General features: G+C 45.1%; 1 protein-coding gene and 1 pseudogene across 1 annotated transcript; one reads left to right on the top strand and one right to left on the bottom strand.

Moving 5' to 3' along the window:
- Positions 1-19,286, bottom strand: part of LOC132383739 (uncharacterized) — an 80,822-nt pseudogene extending 61,536 nt beyond the window's left edge.
- Positions 16,071-16,932, top strand: LOC132383752 (histone H1-like). Its single transcript, XM_059954955.1, has one exon. It carries the CDS (start codon positions 16,160-16,162, stop codon positions 16,805-16,807), a length of 648 nt encoding a protein of 215 aa, XP_059810938.1. The 5' UTR covers positions 16,071-16,159; the 3' UTR covers positions 16,808-16,932.
- Positions 19,287-20,720: the final 1,434 nt, after the last annotated feature.

Here is a 20,720-nt window from a genome sequence, read left to right as displayed (position 1 = left end):
GAATTCCAAAGAAATCCTCTGACATTTGACTTCCCAGAGTACACCGATTTATCTCCCATTTCTCTGCCCACATTTCCAGCCGTTCTATGTTCTGCTGAATCCTTTGGAAACTTTCCTCACGATCCATAACTGCACCAATTTCTGTGTCTCTGCAGACCAACAAATCAGCCCTCCTTCATTTTCATCCAAATCATTTCACAAAGAGTAGAATTCCTTGTGGGCCCCACTGTTCACAGGTGTCCAGTCAGAATCACACCCCTCAACCATTACCTTCTGTGTTCTCTGATTGAGTACATTTTGAATATATTCTACCAAATTTCTTTTCAGTCATGTGCTTCCAAGCTGTGGATCTTGTTGTGGGTCACTTAAAACGTTCGGCCATGTTTGCAAGAGTTGACGTTGCCTATGCAAAGCGATATTGGCTACTCTGAAATTGTTTATGCTTTTTCAGATGCAAGCTGATCCTATCATTAAATATCTTTTCTAGTAATATCAGCAATTTATGATATCCCTACCACTAATGTAAGAGTCACCAGGGTATAGTTTTTCGTCTTGTCCCTATTGCAATTCTTAAAAAGGTGAAGAATATTTGTCGTTTTCCGCTCTTCTGCATCCTGGCCTGTAATTAAAAGAGAATCACTTTTGAGTTGGTTATTTTTTTGTCCTTATTTTATCCCTCAAGCATCAGGTTTTTGAATCATTGTTCAAAGTAAATTTATTATTAAAGTACGTATACATTATACAACTTTGAGGTTTGTTTCAAACAGGCTGTCGTGAAACAAAGAAAGCCAAAAGAACCCACTAATAAAATAAGACCATCAAACACCCAATGTGCAGAAAGAAAGACAAATCCTGCAAACAATAAACACAAGCAAATTCTGTAGCGTTTTGAACTGAAATGCTCAAAGAGAGTTTGTGCACAGATGCTTAGTTCAGTGCAGAGTGGAGTAGTGAGCTGAACCGGCTTGTCCCTGGCCTCGGGCAGAACAACCTGACCTTTTAGTATTATATTAAATAGGTCATGAATGCATTAGACTTAGAGTTCAATTAATAACAAGATAACAATATCTTATTAAACTATCAGCAAAAAAAGATCGTACAATAATCAATCAAATCTATATTGATTATACATGAAAAAGATTAGAAATAATCATCAAAAGAAAAAAAAGTAGAATACAAGAAAAAAATGTATATTTAAGAAATAAAAAAAATATATAAAAAATATAAACCTAAACTAACATGGGCAATAATAATAGTTTATATGTATATGATGGTGTCAAAAACTCCGGAACTCCATACCAGAACAAGAATAAAAAGAGTAAAGGTCTGGAAGAAGCCAAATTAATTCATATGAAAGTGTCAAATGAAGTTTCTTCAAATTTAATTGATGAATCAAAAACAGTACTTCTAATTTTTTCTAATCTTAAACAAGAAATAGTTTGAGAGAACCACTGAGATATGGTAGGAGGATTTACTTCTTTCCAATTTTGTAATATAGATCTCCTGGCCATTAATGTTACAAAGGCAATCATTCGTCTAATTGAAGGGGAGAGTCGACTATCATCTTCATTTGGTATACCAAAAATTGCAGTGATAAAATGAGGTTGTAAATCAATATTCCAAATTGAGGAAATGGTAGACCTTTTCAATCTGGCCCCACGTCTAACTCGTTTTCCAAACATTGGGTTCAGTCGCTTTGATACAATCTGGGGCCTGGTCCCCGCCACCTTGATTTGGTCTGTACCTGACTTTTCCATTTCAGCCCAGAGTTTAATCAACCGTACTTAGGGTCTTCCTCACTTTCTGTGACGTCGGTTCTGCCACATCAAATTGCCTCCAAGTCGAAAGGGAAGTTACAGGTTATTCATTTACCAGAAAAAGAGATTCACTGATGTCACCCTAAACCAGAACCAGTGGAGATAACCGCATTTAATTTCACTTAACTCACTGCAGAACTGTTTCCCACAATCTATCAATAAACAGAAAATGCTGGTGGAACACAGCAGGCCAGGCAGCGTCTACAAGGAGAAGCACTGTTGACGTTTTGGGCTGAGACCCTTCGTCAGGACTAACTGAAAGGAAAATAGTAAGAGATACTCAACTCTCTACTGTCAAGATGAAGCCACACTCAGGTTGGAGGAACAACACCTTATATACCGGCTGGGTAGCCTCCAACCTGATGGCATGAACATTGACTTTTCCAACTTCTGTTAATGACCCTCCTCCACTTCTTACCCCATCCCTGATATATTTAGTTGTTTTTCCCCCTCTTTTTGTTTTCTCTCTGCCCATCACTCTGCCTGTTCTCCATCTCCCTCTGGTGCTCCCCTCCCCCTTTGTTTCTCCCTAGGCCTCCTGTCCAATGATCCTTTCCCTTCTCCAGCTCTGTACCCCTTTTGCCAATCTCCTTTATGGGCCTCAGCTTCAACCCACTCCATCGGTCTTCGCCTATCATTTTGCATTTTCCCCTCCCCCTGCTACTTTCAAATCTCTTGCTATCTTTCCTTTCAGTTAGTCCTGACGATGGGTCTTGGCCTGAAACTTCGATAGTGCTTCTCCTTAGATGCTGCCTGGTCTGCTGTGTTCCACCAACATTTTGTGTGTGTTGCTTAAATTTCCAGCATCTGCAGATTTCCTTGTGCCCACAATCTACCAATTCACTTTCAAGGATTCTGCATCTCATGTTCTCTATTTATTTAATTATGACATTATTATTTTCTCTCTTGTATTTACACAAGTTATTGTCGTTTGCACATTGGTGATTTGGCCACCCTGTTGGGTGTGGTCTTTCTTGGATTTACTGAGTTAGACCGTACGACATAGCAGCAGAATTAGGCTATTTGGCCCGTCGAGTCTACTCTTCCATTCAATCATGGCAGACCCTTTTTGCCCTTTGCATCCCCACTCCCTGGTCTTCTCCTTGCAAAGTCTGATGCCGTGTCCAATCATGAGCCTATCAAGCTCTGCCTTAAATACACCCAAGGACATGGCCTCCACAGCAGCCTGTGGCTATAAATTGCATTAATTCACCATCCTCTGGCTAAGGAATTTCTTTGCATTTCTGTTTTAAATGGACAGCCCTCTATCCTGAGATTGTGCCCCCAGGCCTTTCAACATTCGAAAAGAGATTTACCCCCCCCCCTCCTAAATTACAGTGAGTACAGACCCAGAGCTATCAAATGTTCCTCATATGATAATTGTTTCATTCCCAGAATCACCCTTGTGAACCTGTTCTGAACCCATTCCAATGCCCGCACATCTTTTCTTCGATGAGGAAGCCAAAGCTCATCACAATACTCAAGGTGAGGCCTCACCAATGCCTTATAAAGTCTCAGCATCACATCCCTGCTCTTGTATTCTAACCGTTTGATGTGAATGCTAACATTGCTTTTGCCTTCCTCACCTCCGACTCTACCTGCAAGTTATCTTTGGGTTGGTCTGCACAAAGGCTCCCAAGTCCCTTTCCATCTCAGATTTTTGGATTTTCTCCCTATTTGGAAACTAGTCTGTACATTTATTTCTACTACCAAAGTGCACGACCATGCATTTTCCAACATTGTATTTCCTTTGCCATTGTCTTGCCAATTCTCCTAATCTGTCAAAGTACTTCTGCAGCCTACCTGTTTCCTGAACAGTACCTGCCCTTCTTGTCATCTGCAAACTTGCAACAAATCCATCTATTCCATCATTTAAATCATTGATATACAGCATAAACAGAAGTGGTCCCAACACCGACCCCTGTGGAGCACCACTACCCACTGACAGACAACCAGAAAGGATCCTTTTATTCCCACTTGCTGACATGCTGCTTTCTACCAATCAGCCAATGTTCTAACCACGTCAGTAACTTTCCTGTAATACCATGGGCTATTAACTTGGTAAGCAGCCTCGTGTGTGGCACTTTGTCAAAGGACTTTTGAAAGTCTAAATATATGACATCCATTGCATCCCCTTTAGCTATCCTGCGTGTAATTTCAATGCATTCCAACAGGTTCATCATTCAAGATTTCCCCTGAAGGAAACCATGCTGACTTTGCCCTTTCTTGTCCTGTGTTTCCAATGCTCCATATCCTCATCTTTAACAATTAACTCCAGCATCTTCCCAACCACTGAAGTCAGACTAACTGGACTATAATTTCCTTTCTGCCGCCTTCCTCCTTTCTTAAAGAGTGGAGTGACATTTGCAATTTTCCAGTCCCCTAGCATCATGTCAGAGTCCAATGCATTTTGAAAGATCATTACTAATTGCACCACAATCTCTACCACTACCTCTGTCAGAATCCTAGGGTCCAGTTCATCTGCTCCAGGTGACTGATATACCCTCAGGTCTTTCAGCTTTTTGAGCACCTTTCCCTTAAAATAATAACTGCACTTCCTTCTCTCCCCTCACTCCCTTCAACATCTGGCACATGACTAGTAACTTCTACTGATGACAAATACTCATTTAGTTCATCTGCCATCTCCGCCTCTGCCCCCCCCCCCCACCCCATTATTGTTCCTCTGGCTTGATTTTCTAGCAATCCAGTATCCAGTCTCAGCTCTCCTTTATGTTTTGCATACTTTAAAAAGCTTCAACGAATCACTTTGATAATATTTGCTAGCTTGCTTGCAGATTTAATCTTTATCCTCTTTATCTGTGTAAGGTGTTAGACGCTTCCCAATCCTTGTATTCTGAATTTTTTTCTTTGTTGTATGCCCTTCCTTTTGGTTTTACATTAGCTTTGACTTCCTTGTCAGCCACGTTTGTACTATTTTGCCATTTGAGTATTTATTTGTTATAGCAATACATTTATCCTGCACCTCCCTCATTTTTCCCAGAAACTCACCTTTGCTGCTCAGCTGCCATCTCTGCCAGCATCTCCTTCCAATTTACTTCAGCCGACTCCTTTGTCATAACACTGTTCCTAGCTTTACTCCACTAAAACACTGCCATGTCAAACTGTACTCTCTCCATGTCCAATTTTAAGTTGGACTCAATGATACTGTGATCACTGCCTCCTAAGTGTTATATATAACATGTAACATTTACAGCATGGAAACAGGCCATCTCAGCCCTTCTAGTCCGTGCCGAATGCTTACTCTCACCTAGTCCCACCGACCTGCATACAGCCCTCAACCCTCTATTCCTTTCCTGTTCATATACCATCCAATTTTTTTTAAATGACAATATCGAACGTGCCTCTACCACTTCTACTGGAATCGCGTTCCACACAGCTACCACTGTCTGAGTAAAGAAGTTCCCCCTTGTGTTACCCCTAAACTTTTGCCTCTTAACTCTCAACTCATGTCCTTTTGTTTGAATCTCCCCTACTCTCAATGGAAAAAGCCTATCCACACCAACTCTATCTATCGCGTCATAATTATAAATGCCTCTATCAAGTTCCCTATCGACCTTCTATGCTCTGAAGAATAAATACCTAACTTTCTCTGTAACTTAGGTAGCATTCCCAGGTAACAACCCCAGGTAACATTCTAGTAAATTTCCTCTGTACTCTCTCTATTTTGTTGACATCTCTCCTATAATTCGGTGACCAGAACTGTACACGATACTCCAAATTTGGCCTTACCAATGCCTTGTAGAATTTTAACATTACATCCCAACTCCTATATTCAATGCTCTGATTTATAAAGGCCAGCATACCAAAAGCTTTCTTCACCACTCTATCCACATGAGAATCCACCTTTGGGGAACGATGCACCATTATTCTTAGACCATTCTGTTCTACTGTATTCCTCGATGCCCTACCATGTACCATCTATGTCCTATTTTGATTAGTCCTACCAAAATGTAGCACCTCACACTTATGAGCGTTAAACTCCATCTGCCATCTTTCAGCCCACTCTTCTAACTGGCCTAAATTTCTCTGCAAGCTTTGAAATCCTACTTCATTATCCACAACGCCACCTATCTCAGTATCATCTGCATACTTACTAATCCAATTTACCACCCTATCATCCAGATTAGTGGTCGCTAACCCGTCGATCGCGATCGACTGGTCGATTTTTTGAGACTTTCCCAGTTGATCCCAAAAAACAAAGAAAAATAAATACACAAATACTGTTGAGAGTTTGTTTCCGGGTTGCAGGGTTTTAGTTCCATTCTTTCTGCTCAGTGCGCATGCACATAGCTCCCCCGCACGACACAACCCGGTGCTAAAATATTAGCAGACAACCTAATTTGGGCTCAAGGTTTCGTATGTATCAGAAGAGCTACCTCGCTGTGATCTACTGAAACAAATTTTTGTCGGCCAATAGATCCTACAAGGGGGGCGAGCGCGGGCCTGTCGCTCTCCTCACTTGGTCGGTCGCTCTGTTCTAACTGTGACCACCGCGTCCCCAGCACGAGGACCTCTGGCCCTGAACTTGTCCTCTCACCCCACCCGCGACCAGATGCACCTGGCCAGGGCGTCTGGCGGCGGGCGGCAGAGGCTGGAGTTCGGGCCCGGAGGCTGTCTAATGAGGCAATGAAGCCCTCAAAACTGCTTCGGTACCTTGAGTCCCAGCACCCTGCACTTAAACCTGAACCCACTGAGTTTTATCAGAGGAAAAAACGTGAGCAGCGCGGGACAGCAGCTTACTTCTGAGAGTCGCGAAAACTAAATTGCGGGATAGACTGGACATAAGGAACCTGCTTCATTCCCGTCGTCCCATCCCGTCCCCCCACCACCCCCGTCGGCCGGTCCGCAAAATTATTGTCAATATTAAACTGGTCCGTGGTGCAAAAAGGGGTGGGCACCCCTGGTGTTTATGCATTATTTCTACTTCCGGGTTGTGGGGTATTACTTCCAGTCTTTTTGCCCCGGTGCACCTGTGTGTAACTAATCAATTTGGAGGTGATCTTGCCTTTCTCTCAGGCCGAGGAAGGGGATCTTGGGCTTAAAAAGATTTGTGACCACTACATTAGGGGATTATCCTGCCTGTCAAATGTGTTGAAATTGCTTGAAGAAATAAGCAGGATCGACAAAGAGAATCACTGGATGGGTGTGCCTTGTGCCATTGGATTTTTAGAAGGCCTTTGACAAGGTGCCACACATGAGGCTGCTTAAATTAAGAGCCTATGACACAGGAAAGTTACGAGCATGGATTACAACTTGGCTGATTGGCAGGAAGCAAAGAGTGGCATAAAGGGAGCCTTTTCTGGTTGACACAATGACTAATGGCATTTTATGTTATAGTATATGTCAATGATTTGGATGACAGAAATGGTGGCTTCGGGGCCATTTTCAGTTCAAAATAGGTCGGGGGAAGACAGTGCCGAGGAAGCAGAGAGGCTACAGAAGGGCTTAGACAGATTGTGAGAATAGACAAAGATCTGGCAGGTGGATTACCATGTTGAGAAGTTTATGGTCATGGACATTGGTATAAAAATAAAAGGATAGACAATTGCTCTAAGGGGAAAGAAAAATGAAAATCTGATGTGCAAAGGAACTTTGTAGCAGAGGAGGTTCCTTGAGGTTCATTTGTACTATGAGCAATTTTAGGCCCATTATCTAAGAAAGGTACTCTGACATTGGAGAGGGTTCTGAGGAAGTTCACGAGAATGATTCCCGGATTGAAGGGTTATCATATGAAGACCATTTGATTATGCTGGGCCTGAACTGACTGGAATTTATAAGGATGAGAAGGGATTGCTTTGAAACCTGTTGAATGTTGAACGGCCACGGTAGAGTGGATCTGAAGAGGATGTTTTCTATAGAGGGGGAGTCTAGGGACATAGGGCACAACCTCTGACTAGAGGGACATCCATTTAAATGGAGATGAGGAGGAATTTATTTATCCAGAGAGTGGTTAATCTGTGGAATTCCATGCCAAAGGCAGCTGTAGAGGCCGACATTGGGTATATTTAAGGTAGAGGTTGATACATTGTTGGTTTGTCAGGGCATGATGGGTTAAGGGGACATCAGGATATTGGGGCTGAGAGGAAAATGGATCAGCCATGATGAAATGGAAGTACTGTCTTAATGGGCCAGAGGGTCAAATTCTGCTCCTATATTTTATGGTCTTACATCAGATTGGTTCCATCCCAAACAACCTCTCAGTAAACCTGCTCCACACTGTCAGGGAGGTTCATTCCTGTTCCCTGGGATTGGCAGGGGATGGGGACCAGAGCCCCAGGTCACCCATTCCAGTGATAATTTTCTTTCTACAGTGTGTCGAGCAGACCTGTAGACGGTACGCCAGCAGTGTGAAACCCCACATGTTATCAGGCTGGTGCCTAAAACGTCTTTTATCTATTAACTCTTTATTTTCTGCCATTAATACCCGCAATATCTCCAAAACTCACTGTGCCTTACCAATGTAGTTACAATTCTCAGCAATCAGTCTGTTCATATTAAACGTCTCAGCATTAGTTTTCAAATCTCTCCAGCTTTATATCTCACAAAATGCTGGAGGACTCAGCAGGCCAGGCAGCGTCTATGGAAAAAAAAGTACAGTGGAAGACCCGTTCCGAGACCCTTCAGCCCGATACATGCTTTCCCATACATGCTGTCTGGCCTGCTGAGTTCCTCCAGCATTTTGTGTGTGTAGTTCAGATTTCCAGCATCTGCAGATTCCCTCGGTTGTTGCATGTTGCACTCTGTCTGTGACTCGTTTCCTCGGCAACGGATGCGGGAGAGGGAGGGGGAACGCCCTGGTCCCGGGGGTGGCGTTGAGGCTTCCTTCCCCCCCACCCCCAGCGGGGTGGCAGGGACCGAACTGAAATGGGGTCGGTCTGTACTGGCTGCCCTTTGGAAGAATGAGAGGGGATGGAATGGGCTTCTCCATTCCCTGCCTGTTCCTGCCTGACTAAACACCTCTTCAACATTACCAGTGTATCAGCTTGAACCTTTCCCTGGCAGCCATCAGTCTCTGAGAAAAATAGAAACTCACCTGCTCAATCTACTTGAACCAATCCCTCTCCCACTTTTAAATTGAAGCTCTGCCCTTGAGTATTTGACATTTGCTGCCTGTGTAGAAGACTCTTGTCCACCTTATCTATTTTAAAGGTCTCTGCTAGGCCTTTGAAACAATCTGTAAACAATCTGTGTTTGTGCATCCTCACCTTATAACTGAAACTGTCGTTCCTGAGATGTGGCAACCAGCTCGGATCACAAGATTTTAAAATGTTTCTAATGTGTCTGCCACAATCACCGGCAGTTTGTTCAAAATACATACCACACTCTGCCCATTATGTCTGATCTGAAACACCTACCTTCTTGTTTTTACCAGCCATTTCCTGTGGAAAAAAAACAGTGTTTTTACCCTGTCTGTGCTCCCCCATGATCTCCATACCTCTACTGGGATCACCTCTGAATCTGCTCTGCTCCAGGGAATAAAATACTAGTGTTACGGACTCCGTAACTGGGTGTCTTACCAGCAAAGATAGGAGTATCCGTTGAAGTCTGATGATACTAGATTTAACAGTATTTATTAGTAAAAAAACACAAAAATAATATCAATGCAAATATACAGATAATATATGTCATCAATACTAAACCTAAAAGTGTGGGTATAATAATAATCAATAAGAAATAAGCTCTATCGTTGTCTAGGGGATAATGAATTATCCGATGGAAATATAAAGTTCAGTTCAGTTCATGCAGGCTGTGGTGGTTTATTGGTCACTATGTTGCAATTGTTGGAGAGAGAGAGAGAGAAACAGCTATTGACCTGCCGACTTTCCTTTTCGATCTTGATCCGTTGATGCGTTGTTGTTGTGGCCATTCACTTATGACCCCTCCGTCCTTTCGCGAGACCGTTCTTCCGTCGCGGACTCGTCACACAGGCAAGGGTGGACACACACTCAAGCCCCCACTGGTCTCATAGTGTCTCTCCTGGTGCGTCTGAGGGGTGTTTCCCCAGACCTTACTTTTATCCCCGCTCACGGGGTCTCAGGTGTCAATCAGGTTGGGATGATGCAACCCATCAACCAGACCACTCTGGTTGCCCCCTGAGGAGTTTCAATGAATAGAACAGTACTCAATACACAATCCTTCTCCAAGAGACAATAGCAGTAATCAGTGGTTCCGTTCCGCTTTTGTTAGGAGACATTCCACTTTTGTGTATCTCTGCGTTGTCACTCTCTCATTTCCTTGGTATCAGACCCAAAATAGTAGCGATTTTGTGATTCTCAAAAAGAGGGGGGGGGGGTGACTTTGCACCCTTCTGCTCATGAGAGTTGCTCCTCATTCGTAACACTAGTCCATACAACCTGTCCTTCTAACTCTGACTCCCCAGGTCTAAGCAACCATCTGATATTTATTTTTTTCTGTGCACTCTTTCTAGTTTAGGAACATCTTTGCTATAATAGGGTGATCAAAACGATAGTCCGTATCCCCAGTCAGTCCTCACCAAAGACCTGTATATCTACAACGTATCTTGTCAACTCTTATACTCTGTGCCATGAATGATGAAGGACAGCAGGTCAAACAACACCAACTTCACCACTGTATCTCCTTGAGGTGTCAGATCCGGTGAACTATGATTCACATGGATATTGTTTATATAAATTACGAACAACAAAGGTCCCGGTGTGCAGTGCAACACCACTTGACAGAGACCTCCAGTCTGAGGTATAACCGTCAACCCAGCAGCCTCTGCCTCCTGATACTGAGGCAATTATGAAACCAATCAATTATCTCCCTTGGATTCCATCTCTCAGAACTAACCTCCCAGACCAGAGTCAAAGGTCTGGCTAATGTCCAGATAGACAACACTCACAACCCTAACCTCATCTACGCACTTGTGAAATTCCTGAAAGAGCTGCAAGATATTTGTGAGACATGATTTCCCTTGCACAAAGCTGTGCTGACAGTCTTGAATCAGACCAAATGTTGGTAGATCCTGTTCCTCAGAAACTACTCCAGTATATTCCCCAACACTGATATCCTGCCTGTAGTTTCCTGACTAGTTTCCACTACCCTTTTTAAACAATGGCACAGCATTAAAACAAAAGACCCTAAGTCATTGGAGCAGGATTAGGTCTTTTGGCTCATCCAGTCTGTTCCATCATGCCTGATTTATTATCCATCCCAACCCCATTCTCCGACCTTCTCCCCGTAAACTTTGATGCCATTAATAATAATTAAATCCCACTAACATCTGCTTTAAATAGACCTACCGACTGCCTTCATGGCCGTCTGTGCTAAAAGAAACCCATCGATAAAGAAATTACTCATCTCTATTCTGGAAGGGCATCTTTGTATTGAGGGTGTGGTCTGGTTCTAGACTTTTCCATTATTGGAAACATCCTCACATATCAACACTACCTAGGCCTTTCAACATTCAATGTGTTTCTATACGATGCTCCCTCATTCTTCTAGACTCCAGTGAGTACCTGCCCAGAGCATCAAATGATGGTTATATCCTAACTCTTTCAGACTTGGGATCATTCTCGTGAATTTCCCCTGCAGCTTCTGCAATGCCAGCACAGCCTTTCTTAGAAAATTGACCCAAACCTGCTCATGATACTTCAAATAAGGTCTGACTAAAGCTGCAGCATGAGATGCTTGCTTTTATATTCTAGTTCTCTTGGAATGAATACATATATTGCATTTGCCTTCCTTACTACCATCTAAACGTGCACATTAACCTTTAGGGAATCCTGCACTAGTACCCCCAAAGTCCCTTTACACATCTGATTTCTGTTCTCTCCCAGATTAGATGGAGTCTATGCCTTTATTCCTCCACCCAGAGGACACGGCCACACACTTCCATACACTGTATATTGTCTGGCACTTCCTTGTCCATTCTATAAATCTGTCCAAGTGCTACTGCAGACTCCTTGCTTCCATAACACTGCCTGCCGCTCATTCTATTTTTGATTTATCCACAGACTTGGCCTCAAAACTGTCAATTCCACATTAATCACTCTCCAATCACGTGTAACCTCAAATGGTGCCTGTGATGAAGCAACAATTTCTCCCGTGGCCTCCACAGTGTATTCTCTAACTTCTCACAAAATATAAGAATGTACCTGATATGACCCTGGAAATTCAACAGCCTTAATGCATCTTAAGACTTCCAATATAGATCCCTGCTAATTTGAATGTGGTCTAAGAAATCACAGCTGATTCCTGCCATTTTGGTAACTACATCACTTTCCATAATTTTCTCAATGGTGAAATAAACATCAGAAACATTCATGGAAAGCCTCTCCCATTTCCTTCACTTCCACACACAGATGGCTATCCTCATCTCCAAGCGGAACAATTCTGTCCAAATTCCCTTTTCCTCTGAATGTACCGAGAGAATCTCAGGGGATTTTACTCGCTTTTCCTTCCAATTCTAGATATATCGTCCTTTTACATGCCTAATTTTTATGAGAGGTCGTATGTCTAATAATATTCTGGAACAATTTCCTGAGCAGTGATCCAAGCCTCATCAGTCAGTAATTTCCTGGTTTGACTCTATTGCCTGAGGAACAACATGCCCTGGAATATCAGCATTCCCTTCTCTGATCTCACTATCCGCTATGACCACATTGATGAATAGTGATGTGAAGTACTGGTTCAGTCCTTCGTCCACTTCAGACATAAACTCTCTCCTTTGTCCTTTTGTTGTTGTACTCTCGCCATAGTGCCCCTTCTCCCCACAGTCATTTCTTGTCCCTGTTTCAAACTTTTATCTTCTCTGTTGCTTGCTTCATATTGCCAGAGGCCATCTCCAATTTATACACCTGAAACATTCTTTATCTTTTTCTTTCAGACTGAATTTATAACATCTCTACCACGCCCTTCTGCCGGACTTTACCATCCTTGTCTTTCCTCCACACAAAGAAACAGTCTGAATTCTGACCTGATTGCTTTAACAAATAGTCACATTTCAAACACAAAATACTCTGCAGATGCTGAGGTCAAAGCAACATGCACAACACAGGGTGTCGGCCGGAAACATTGACTGTCCGTTTCCACGTATGCTGCCCCCCCCCCCCCCCCCCCCGCTGAGTTCCTCCAGCGTGTTGTGAGAGTCACATGTCAAATATGGTTGGACAAATCACATTCCGCTCTCTTCAGTTCCTGTCCAACGCAGTTGCCTTTCGCTATAATCCCGATTGACCACATAGCCACTGTGTCCAGTCTTGTGCTTATTTACTTTTCCCTGAATGAAACTTTTATCAATGGCCAGGCTCATTTCCCAATACAATGTCTTCGATGACCACCTTCCCTGGTTAGACTTCCCTGGTTATTCTATGTTAAAAAACATCCCAGTATTCTTCCAACATATGCAGTGATATCTAAGCCCCTGAGTCTAAGGGAGTCCCAGTCAACATTGGGGAAATTAGTTGCCCTCTGCAACAACCCTGTTGCCTTTGCATCTTTCATTCCCTGCTACATTTCAGTTTCTTTACCTGCTGCTGGCATTTGGGAGGTCTGTAGCACAACTCCATCAGTGAATGCACCTCTCTTATCCTGAGCTCTATTCACACTGTCTCACTGGATGAAGCCTCCAGTCTCCTCCTGTATGTCAATCCCACTTCCCTGATTTTACAAACAGTTATCCTCGTTCTCTTTAAATCTTTTTGGTCATCCAGCATCTCCATTCCTCTCAGTTAGGGGATTCTAGTGTTGGTTACACAGTGCTTTGTTGTTGGTAGAGTGGGCAGTGAAGATTCTTTGAGAGTACAACGGGATTGAGATGACCTGGGGAAGTCGGCCAAAGAATGACAGATGAATGTTGATGTGGACAAGGGTGAGCTCCTGCATTTTGAGAAGTCCAACCAGGGAAGGAGCTGCACAGAAAATTCTTGTTCCTTGGAGAGTGTTGCAGAGACAGCATCCATGGAATACAGGAACAACATTCACTGAAAGTGACAACACAGGTAGTCAGGATGGTGAAGATGATGTTTGGCCTATTTATCTTCATTGGTCAGGGAACCAATCTTCATTGTTACAGGATTTGGGATGTCATCATCAAAGTGAGATTGCACTGTATTGTGCACAGTTCTAGTCACCCAGCTACAGGAAGGATGTCATGAAGCTGGAAAGTGTGGAGGGAGGTTTGATGAGGGTGTTACTGACACTGGAGGATTTGAATTTTTAGTAGAAGTTTGGACAGACTGGGACTCTCTTTCTCAACAGAGAGATTAAGGAGCCGTTTGGTGACCATCCAAAGGTTTACACAATCAGTAGGCAATCACTCTTTTTGTCAGGGTAGGGAAGCATACATTTACAAAACAATTGTTTAAGGTGAAGGGGAAACATTTAAAAGCTACCTGACAGATGGGGGGATGTTGCATCTTTGATTAAGGAGACCAACGCTACAGTAATAAGTGAGGGATTTGATGAGGTCTTGTAAGTAGAGGTTTTAAATAGAATGATGAATGGTGATTTTGATGGGATTACACTGCTGGCCTCCCAATAGGCTCAGGTATTGTGGAGCAGACATGTTGGTAAATCACACAGAGGTGTAATGGGAACAGGCTTACAGCAGTCGGGCATTTTGACTCCCACAGCATTAACCAGATTACCTTTGTATGAAAAGCTTGAGTTTCCAGGAGTAATTTGGCAGATGCAGGATCAGTTCATCCCTCAGCAGAAACAATATTTGAAAGAGAGAATGAGGCAACCATCACCAACAACGGAAGACAAAAGCAGCATAAAGGAACATGAGAGAGCAGAGAATATCAGAAAAGTTAGTGGGACGCTAAGGGATCAGTGGACTTAGAAAGAACAGAAGGTAACTAAATAGCAATATGGAGAGAACAGATGAATTATTAATGTGACAGACCAATAGCATAAAGGGGAATAAGGATTTCTTTCAGATATTTAAAGAGTAAAAGAGGCGAGAATGGATCAGGTTTCCCATTCTCACCTTCAGAATCACATCCCTCCCTGAGCCTCTTTTACACTGTTTAGTTTATTCTGTATTTCTTATTTAACCCGGCAATCTTGATAATTTAGTGAAGAGGGCCACAGCGTGGCAAATGCATTTCAATACAGATAAATGTGAGACAGTGCACACTGCAAAGTGATACCAGTGCAGAACTTACACTGTGAATGGTCGGTCATTAGGGAGTGTAATGGGCCGGAGAGATTTAGGGGTAAATCTCTCACACACAGTTCATTGAAAGTGGTGTCACTGGCAGACAGGGTGGTGAAGAACGGGGTTTAACATGCTGATCTTCATTAGTCAGGGGATTGAGTATATCAGTTGGGACATTGTGTTACAGTTGTGTAAGTGACTGGAGGCCACTCTTGTATTGTGTACAGCTCTTGTCACCGTTATAGGAAAGGTGGTTAAACTGAGGAGAGAGTAGAAAAGATTTCCAAGGATGTTTCCCGGACCTGAGGTTCTCAGTCAGAGAGGTTGGTCAGACAATGTCCGTTGTCCTTTATTCCTTGGAACCAGAATCATTTATCACCGTGTTATATGACAAGGAATCTGTCATTTTATTTTGACGGCAGTACAATGCGATGAAGGTGCAGATGTGAACATTGTGTCAGCAGAACGCCAAGAGATTCTGGGAATCGCGAACAACGCGGACAAAATGCTGGAGGAACCCAGCAAGTCCGGCAGCATCTCCCACCAGAGTCCTGAGGAAGGGTCTCAGCCCGAAATGTCGGCTGTTTATTCCCACCATTGATGCTGCCTGAGTTGCTGATTTCCGTCAGCATTGAGTGTGTATTGTGTCAGAGAGAGTGAGTTAAAGGAGCGGGCGGCTTAGACCAGTGTCACTGTGTTTGTGAGTCCTAACACATCTTCGGATTTCTCAGCGCCTCCTGTAGAAAATGAAAAGATTTCTCTGTTACGGAAACACCCCACTCCCCAGCTCAGTCCCGAAGAGGGAATTAACCGCAAAGTTTTAATTCGATTAAATATTTCAGCCATAAAACAGAGAACAGGTCAACGATCGGGAGAGAGAACGCGGGCAATGCAGTAATGAAAAGGGTTGAAATAGAAAGCGCTGCCTTTAATCCCGATTAAACTTTCTTTCCAGCGAACATTCCGGCCTCAGGGACGGACAGGGAGTAGTCCGAGTCTCCGCAGGGTCCGATTTGAATTGGAATCAGCGAGTTTTTGAGGAGAGAGAAACACAGAAAAATGAAGCCGCCGGGAGCTGCCAGCAGGATGTCTCCGCCCCGTCCGCTCGCTGCCTTTAAATGGCTCTGTGCCGCCGCCTTTCGCTTCATTTCTCATTCAGTTCTGATTGTGAGAAGGATTTACCAGAGTCGCCGACATGACTGAGACAGCACCCGCCGAAACTGCTCCTCCAGCCGCACCCGCCGCCGTAAAGAAGACTCCCAAGAAGAAGGCGGCTGTCCGGAGCAAACCAACCGGTCCCTCGCTGGGCGAACAGATCGATAAGATCGTGGCGGGTTGTCACGATAGGAAGGGTATGTCCGGTGCGGCCATCATGAAGGCTCTGGCCGACAGCGGTGTCGATGTGGCGAAACGTCGCCACCAGGTCAAAATGAGCATCAAGAGGAAAGTGGAAAGCGGCTCCTTGGTTCAGGCCAAGGGCTCGGGTATTTCGGGATCCTTTAAATCCGGTAAAGGGAAAACTGCCGTGAAGGTGGTGAAGAAAGCGAACAAGCCAGCGGCAAAGAAATCTCCCGGCAAGAAGCTTGGCGCCAAGAAACCAGCGGCTAAAAAAGCGGGAGGTAAGAAACCGGCGACTAAAAAAGCGGGAGGTAAGAAAGCGGCAGCAAAGAAACCCGCGGCTAAGAAAGCGGGAGGTAAGAAAGCGGCAGCAAAGAAACCAGCGGCTAAGAAAGCGGCGCCGAAGCCCAAGAGCCCCAAGAAAGCCGCAGCCCCGAAGACGAAGGCGGCCAAGAAGCCGAAGTCGAAATCCGCGAAACCCAAGAAGACAGCAGTCAAAAAGTGAATTGAGAATCCACCATTTGTGTGTATCTGAACCCAACGGCTCTTCTCAGAGCCACCCACATCTCAGAAAAGAGCTGATTCGGAGTGTTGTGATTCCCGCGCCGGGTCCGATTGAGAACTTCTCAATGGAACCCGAGATTGCCGGTACCTCTGACATTTGGTGCGGTGTCTGAAATGAGACACGGATGCCCGAGCTGAGATTGAGAGATAAGGGATGTGGGCAATTTCAGGCCCAATTCCTTCTCCGATCTGGGCGAGAGTGACAGACATAGACACCGGCGGAGATTCTGCTGAGTTGATTGGGAACTGCTGAAACCTACGCGAGAGGGGAGGGGGCGTGTTGAGAGAGGGATCCGTCTCTGGGACGGACTGTAGCGGGAGGATGTATGATAAACTACCCGGTGGCATTGCCGACTGACCTTCATGCAGGCCCCAGCTACAAAACTACATTGTTAATTTACACAAAACACCAATATCAAAAATGTACAAGAGAATGAAATCTAATTTAAAAAATCACTATTTCCTGGTAGTCACCGCCCCCTGAAAACCCCCACTGTACCCCTCGCGTCGGCATGCTCCACTCCAAGCACAGCGGGTACGAACGTATCCCCATGTCCAAAGCAAACAAAACGGTAACAGCCGCACCAGTTGCACATGACAGGTTAGTGGGAGAAGTGAAGGGCCGGATGAGACCCTGACAGGGAGGGAAGCGTTCAATCTCTGGATGCATTCGAGTGAGATAGAGCTCTTATAGATAGCGGGGTCAAGGGATATGGTGAGAGGGCAGGAACCGGGTACGGATTGTATATGATCAACCATGATCAGTGTATGGCGGTGCTGGCGAGAAAGGCCGAATGGTCTAATACTGCACCTACTGTCCATTGTCTATTATCTCCTGCCCCTCGCCGAATTACCCTGTCTGCACAGAACTGATGCTCGGGGTCAATTAGTGCAAAATCGATCGACAGGGCACATCGCTACTACAATAATGATGAGCAAGCTACAGCCCTTTCCTTTGCCGTGGTAGTGGCTCTTAAAAGAGCCTTTTCTGGTGTTCGGTATATAGGCTGGGCTTAGGCGCGCTCCCCGCGGATGCGGCGGGCCAACTGGATGTCCTTGGGCATAATGGTGACTCGCTTGGCGTGGATGGCGCACAGGTTAGTGTCCTCAAAGAGACCGACCAGGTAAGCCTCACTTGCCTCCTGCAGGGCCATGACGGCCGAGCTCTGGAAACGCAGATCGGTTTTGAAGTCCTGAGCGATCTCCCGGACCAGGCGCTGGAAGGGAAGTTTGCGGATGAGCAGCTCGGTGGATTTCTGGTAGCGCCGGATCTCCCTCAGAGCCACGGTGCCGGGCCGGTAGCGATGAGGCTTCTTCACTCCGCCGGTGGCAGGAGCGCTCTTCCGCGCCGCTTTGGTCGCCAACTGTTTGCGAGGAGCTTTTCCGCCAGTCGATTTGCGCGCTGTCTGCTTGGTGCGGGCCATTCTGCTTCAGGAGTGAGAACACGGGCTGAAATACAGGAACAAGATAGACGAAACGGGCTCCAGCACAGGCTTTTATACCGCAGGGAAGGGCCGTCCCACCGCTTATGATTGGCTGAGCACCAACTGTCTATTAAAGGATCTCGTTGCTGCGATTGGTTGATTGATTTCATGCAGGCTGGCGGCGAATAACAATTTGCGACAAAATGGGAAATTGTTAATTGGCGGTCGGACTTCATCCAATCGGAATGCGATGTGATTGGCGCCCGATTATTTTCGAACCACCCGCCAATTTCAGAGCACACAGCCTGATAACTTCTTATTTACAATTAATTCTATCACGGATCATGTATTTTCAGTTTCACTTAATATCTAATTCCCTCAGTTAAGATTTGAATGCATGATTACGGAATCGACTCTCTAAACGAGTGAACTGATTTCTGTCCGAGATGGACAGAATGATTAAGATCGATATAAATGCATCCAGCATTCACGGTAATCACCGCCTGGAAAGGCACAATCGCAGCTATATACATTTCAAGCGGAAAGATTAATCTATTTCAATTGGAACCAGATTAATATATCGACAAAAATAATTAAAAGGTTGTGGACACGGCTCTCTCTGTGAGGCGGTGGGTGGCTCTTAGAAGAGCCTTTGTGTTGTGCTCGGGAGGAAGTGGGAGTTTTTCAGCCGCCGAAGCCATAGAGAGTGCGGCCCTGGCGTTTCAGAGCGTACACCACATCCATGGCAGTGACCGTCTTGCGCTTGGCGTGTTCAGTGTAGGTGACCGCATCCCGGATCACATTCTCCAGGAAAACCTTCAGCACCCCGCGGGTCTCCTCGTAGATCAGACCCGAGATCCGCTTGACGCCGCCACGGCGAGCCAGACGCCGGATGGCCGGTTTGGTGATGCCCTGGATGTTATCACGAAGTACTTTACGGTGCCGCTTGGCTCCGCCTTTGCCCAGTCCTTTGCCTCCTTTCCCTCTGCCAGACATGATGCTGCTTCACTCAGGTCGCTGCTCAGTGACAAACCGACTGCTGATGTCTCATTTTATACACAGCGCCCCGACCTGCCCGAGAAACGCGCAGAGAGACAGAGGCGGGGAGGGGAGGAGACACAGTCAGAGTGACGGACAGAGCCGATAGCGGCCTCTCATCGTCCAGCTCCGCCTTCACTTTACCACACCCGCTAATTTCCAACGGTCTATCCGACAGAAAGCGCTCTTTCTCGATCTGTGTCCTCTGATCCTAGACTCCCCCACTGTAGGAAACATCCTCTCCACATCCACTCTATTTGTGTCCTCTGATCCTAGACTCCCCCAGTATAGGAAACATCCCCTCCACATCCACTCTATCTGTGTCCTCTGGTCCTAGACTCCCTCACTATAGGAAACATCCACTCTATCTGTGCCCTCTGGTCCGAGACTTCCCCACTGTCGGAAACATCCCCTCCACATCCACTCTTGACAGACAGGGAGACATACTTTATTGATCCCGGGGGAAATTGGGTTTTGTTACAGTCGCACCAACCAAGAATAGTGTATAAATATGGCAATATAAACCCATAAATAATTCAATAATAATAAGTAAACTATGCCAAGTGGAAATATAAGTCCAGGACCATCCTATTGGCTCAGGTTGTCTGATACTCCGAGGGACGAGTTGTAAAGTTTGATGGCCACAGGCAGGAATGACTTCCTATGACACTCTGTGTTGCATCTCGGTGGAATGAGTCTCTGGCTGAATGTACTCCTGTGCATAACCAGTACATTATGGAGTGGATGGGAGAAATTGTCCAAGATGGCATGAAACATGTACAGACCGGAGGATTTCTGGAAATTTGCTGATTCTCCTGCTTTAAATTATAGGAAGTGCTTTTCCATTCTGCAATTCCCCGAGGACCTCAGTCTGTCCTTCCCCGGCCCCATGACCAGTTCGAGCGTCCTGACACACAGCAGTTGGTGGGCGGGGGTGCAGTCACATTCAGTGATGAGAGGGTTAATTCATCAGAACAATTGTTTCTCTGGGTCGTGAGGGAAATTAAAGTCCGGTCACAAAAAGGAACAGAATACATAGGCAGATATAAGGATATATAGACCTCGCTTTGATGCCTTCTAAAGCCCAGATAAAGTGGTGGCTGAGGAGCTGGTGTGAGGTGGGTGAGAGCTTTAGGTACGAGGATCATTGAGGTCCCGAGGGAAAGGTGAGACGGGTCCAAGGAGGGGAGCCAATATGTTTACGGGAGCTTTCTTCATGCTACACGGAAGGGTTTAAACGAGCAGGTATGAGGTCCTACACAGTGATATTCGGGAAATAGGTTAAAAAGCAGGACTTCCAGGATTGTAATTATCGAATTGTGGCCCAAACCTTGTGCTGGTGTGGTGAGGAAACAATTGCTGCTGAGGAACCGATGCAAGAGGGAAGTCTTC

Source organism: Hypanus sabinus, chromosome 31 (assembly GCF_030144855.1).
Source record: "Hypanus sabinus isolate sHypSab1 chromosome 31, sHypSab1.hap1, whole genome shotgun sequence".
Taxonomy (NCBI): domain Eukaryota; kingdom Metazoa; phylum Chordata; class Chondrichthyes; order Myliobatiformes; family Dasyatidae; genus Hypanus; species Hypanus sabinus.
Note: the sequence above shows the minus strand (reverse complement) of the source record. Positions and strands in the feature narration are given on the sequence as shown.

Bases quoted from the DNA above. Each gene is read 5' to 3' on its own strand.
- LOC132383752 (XM_059954955.1), top strand. From the start codon at position 16,160: ATGACTGAGACAGCACCCGCCGAAACTGCTCCTCCAGCCGCACCCGCC.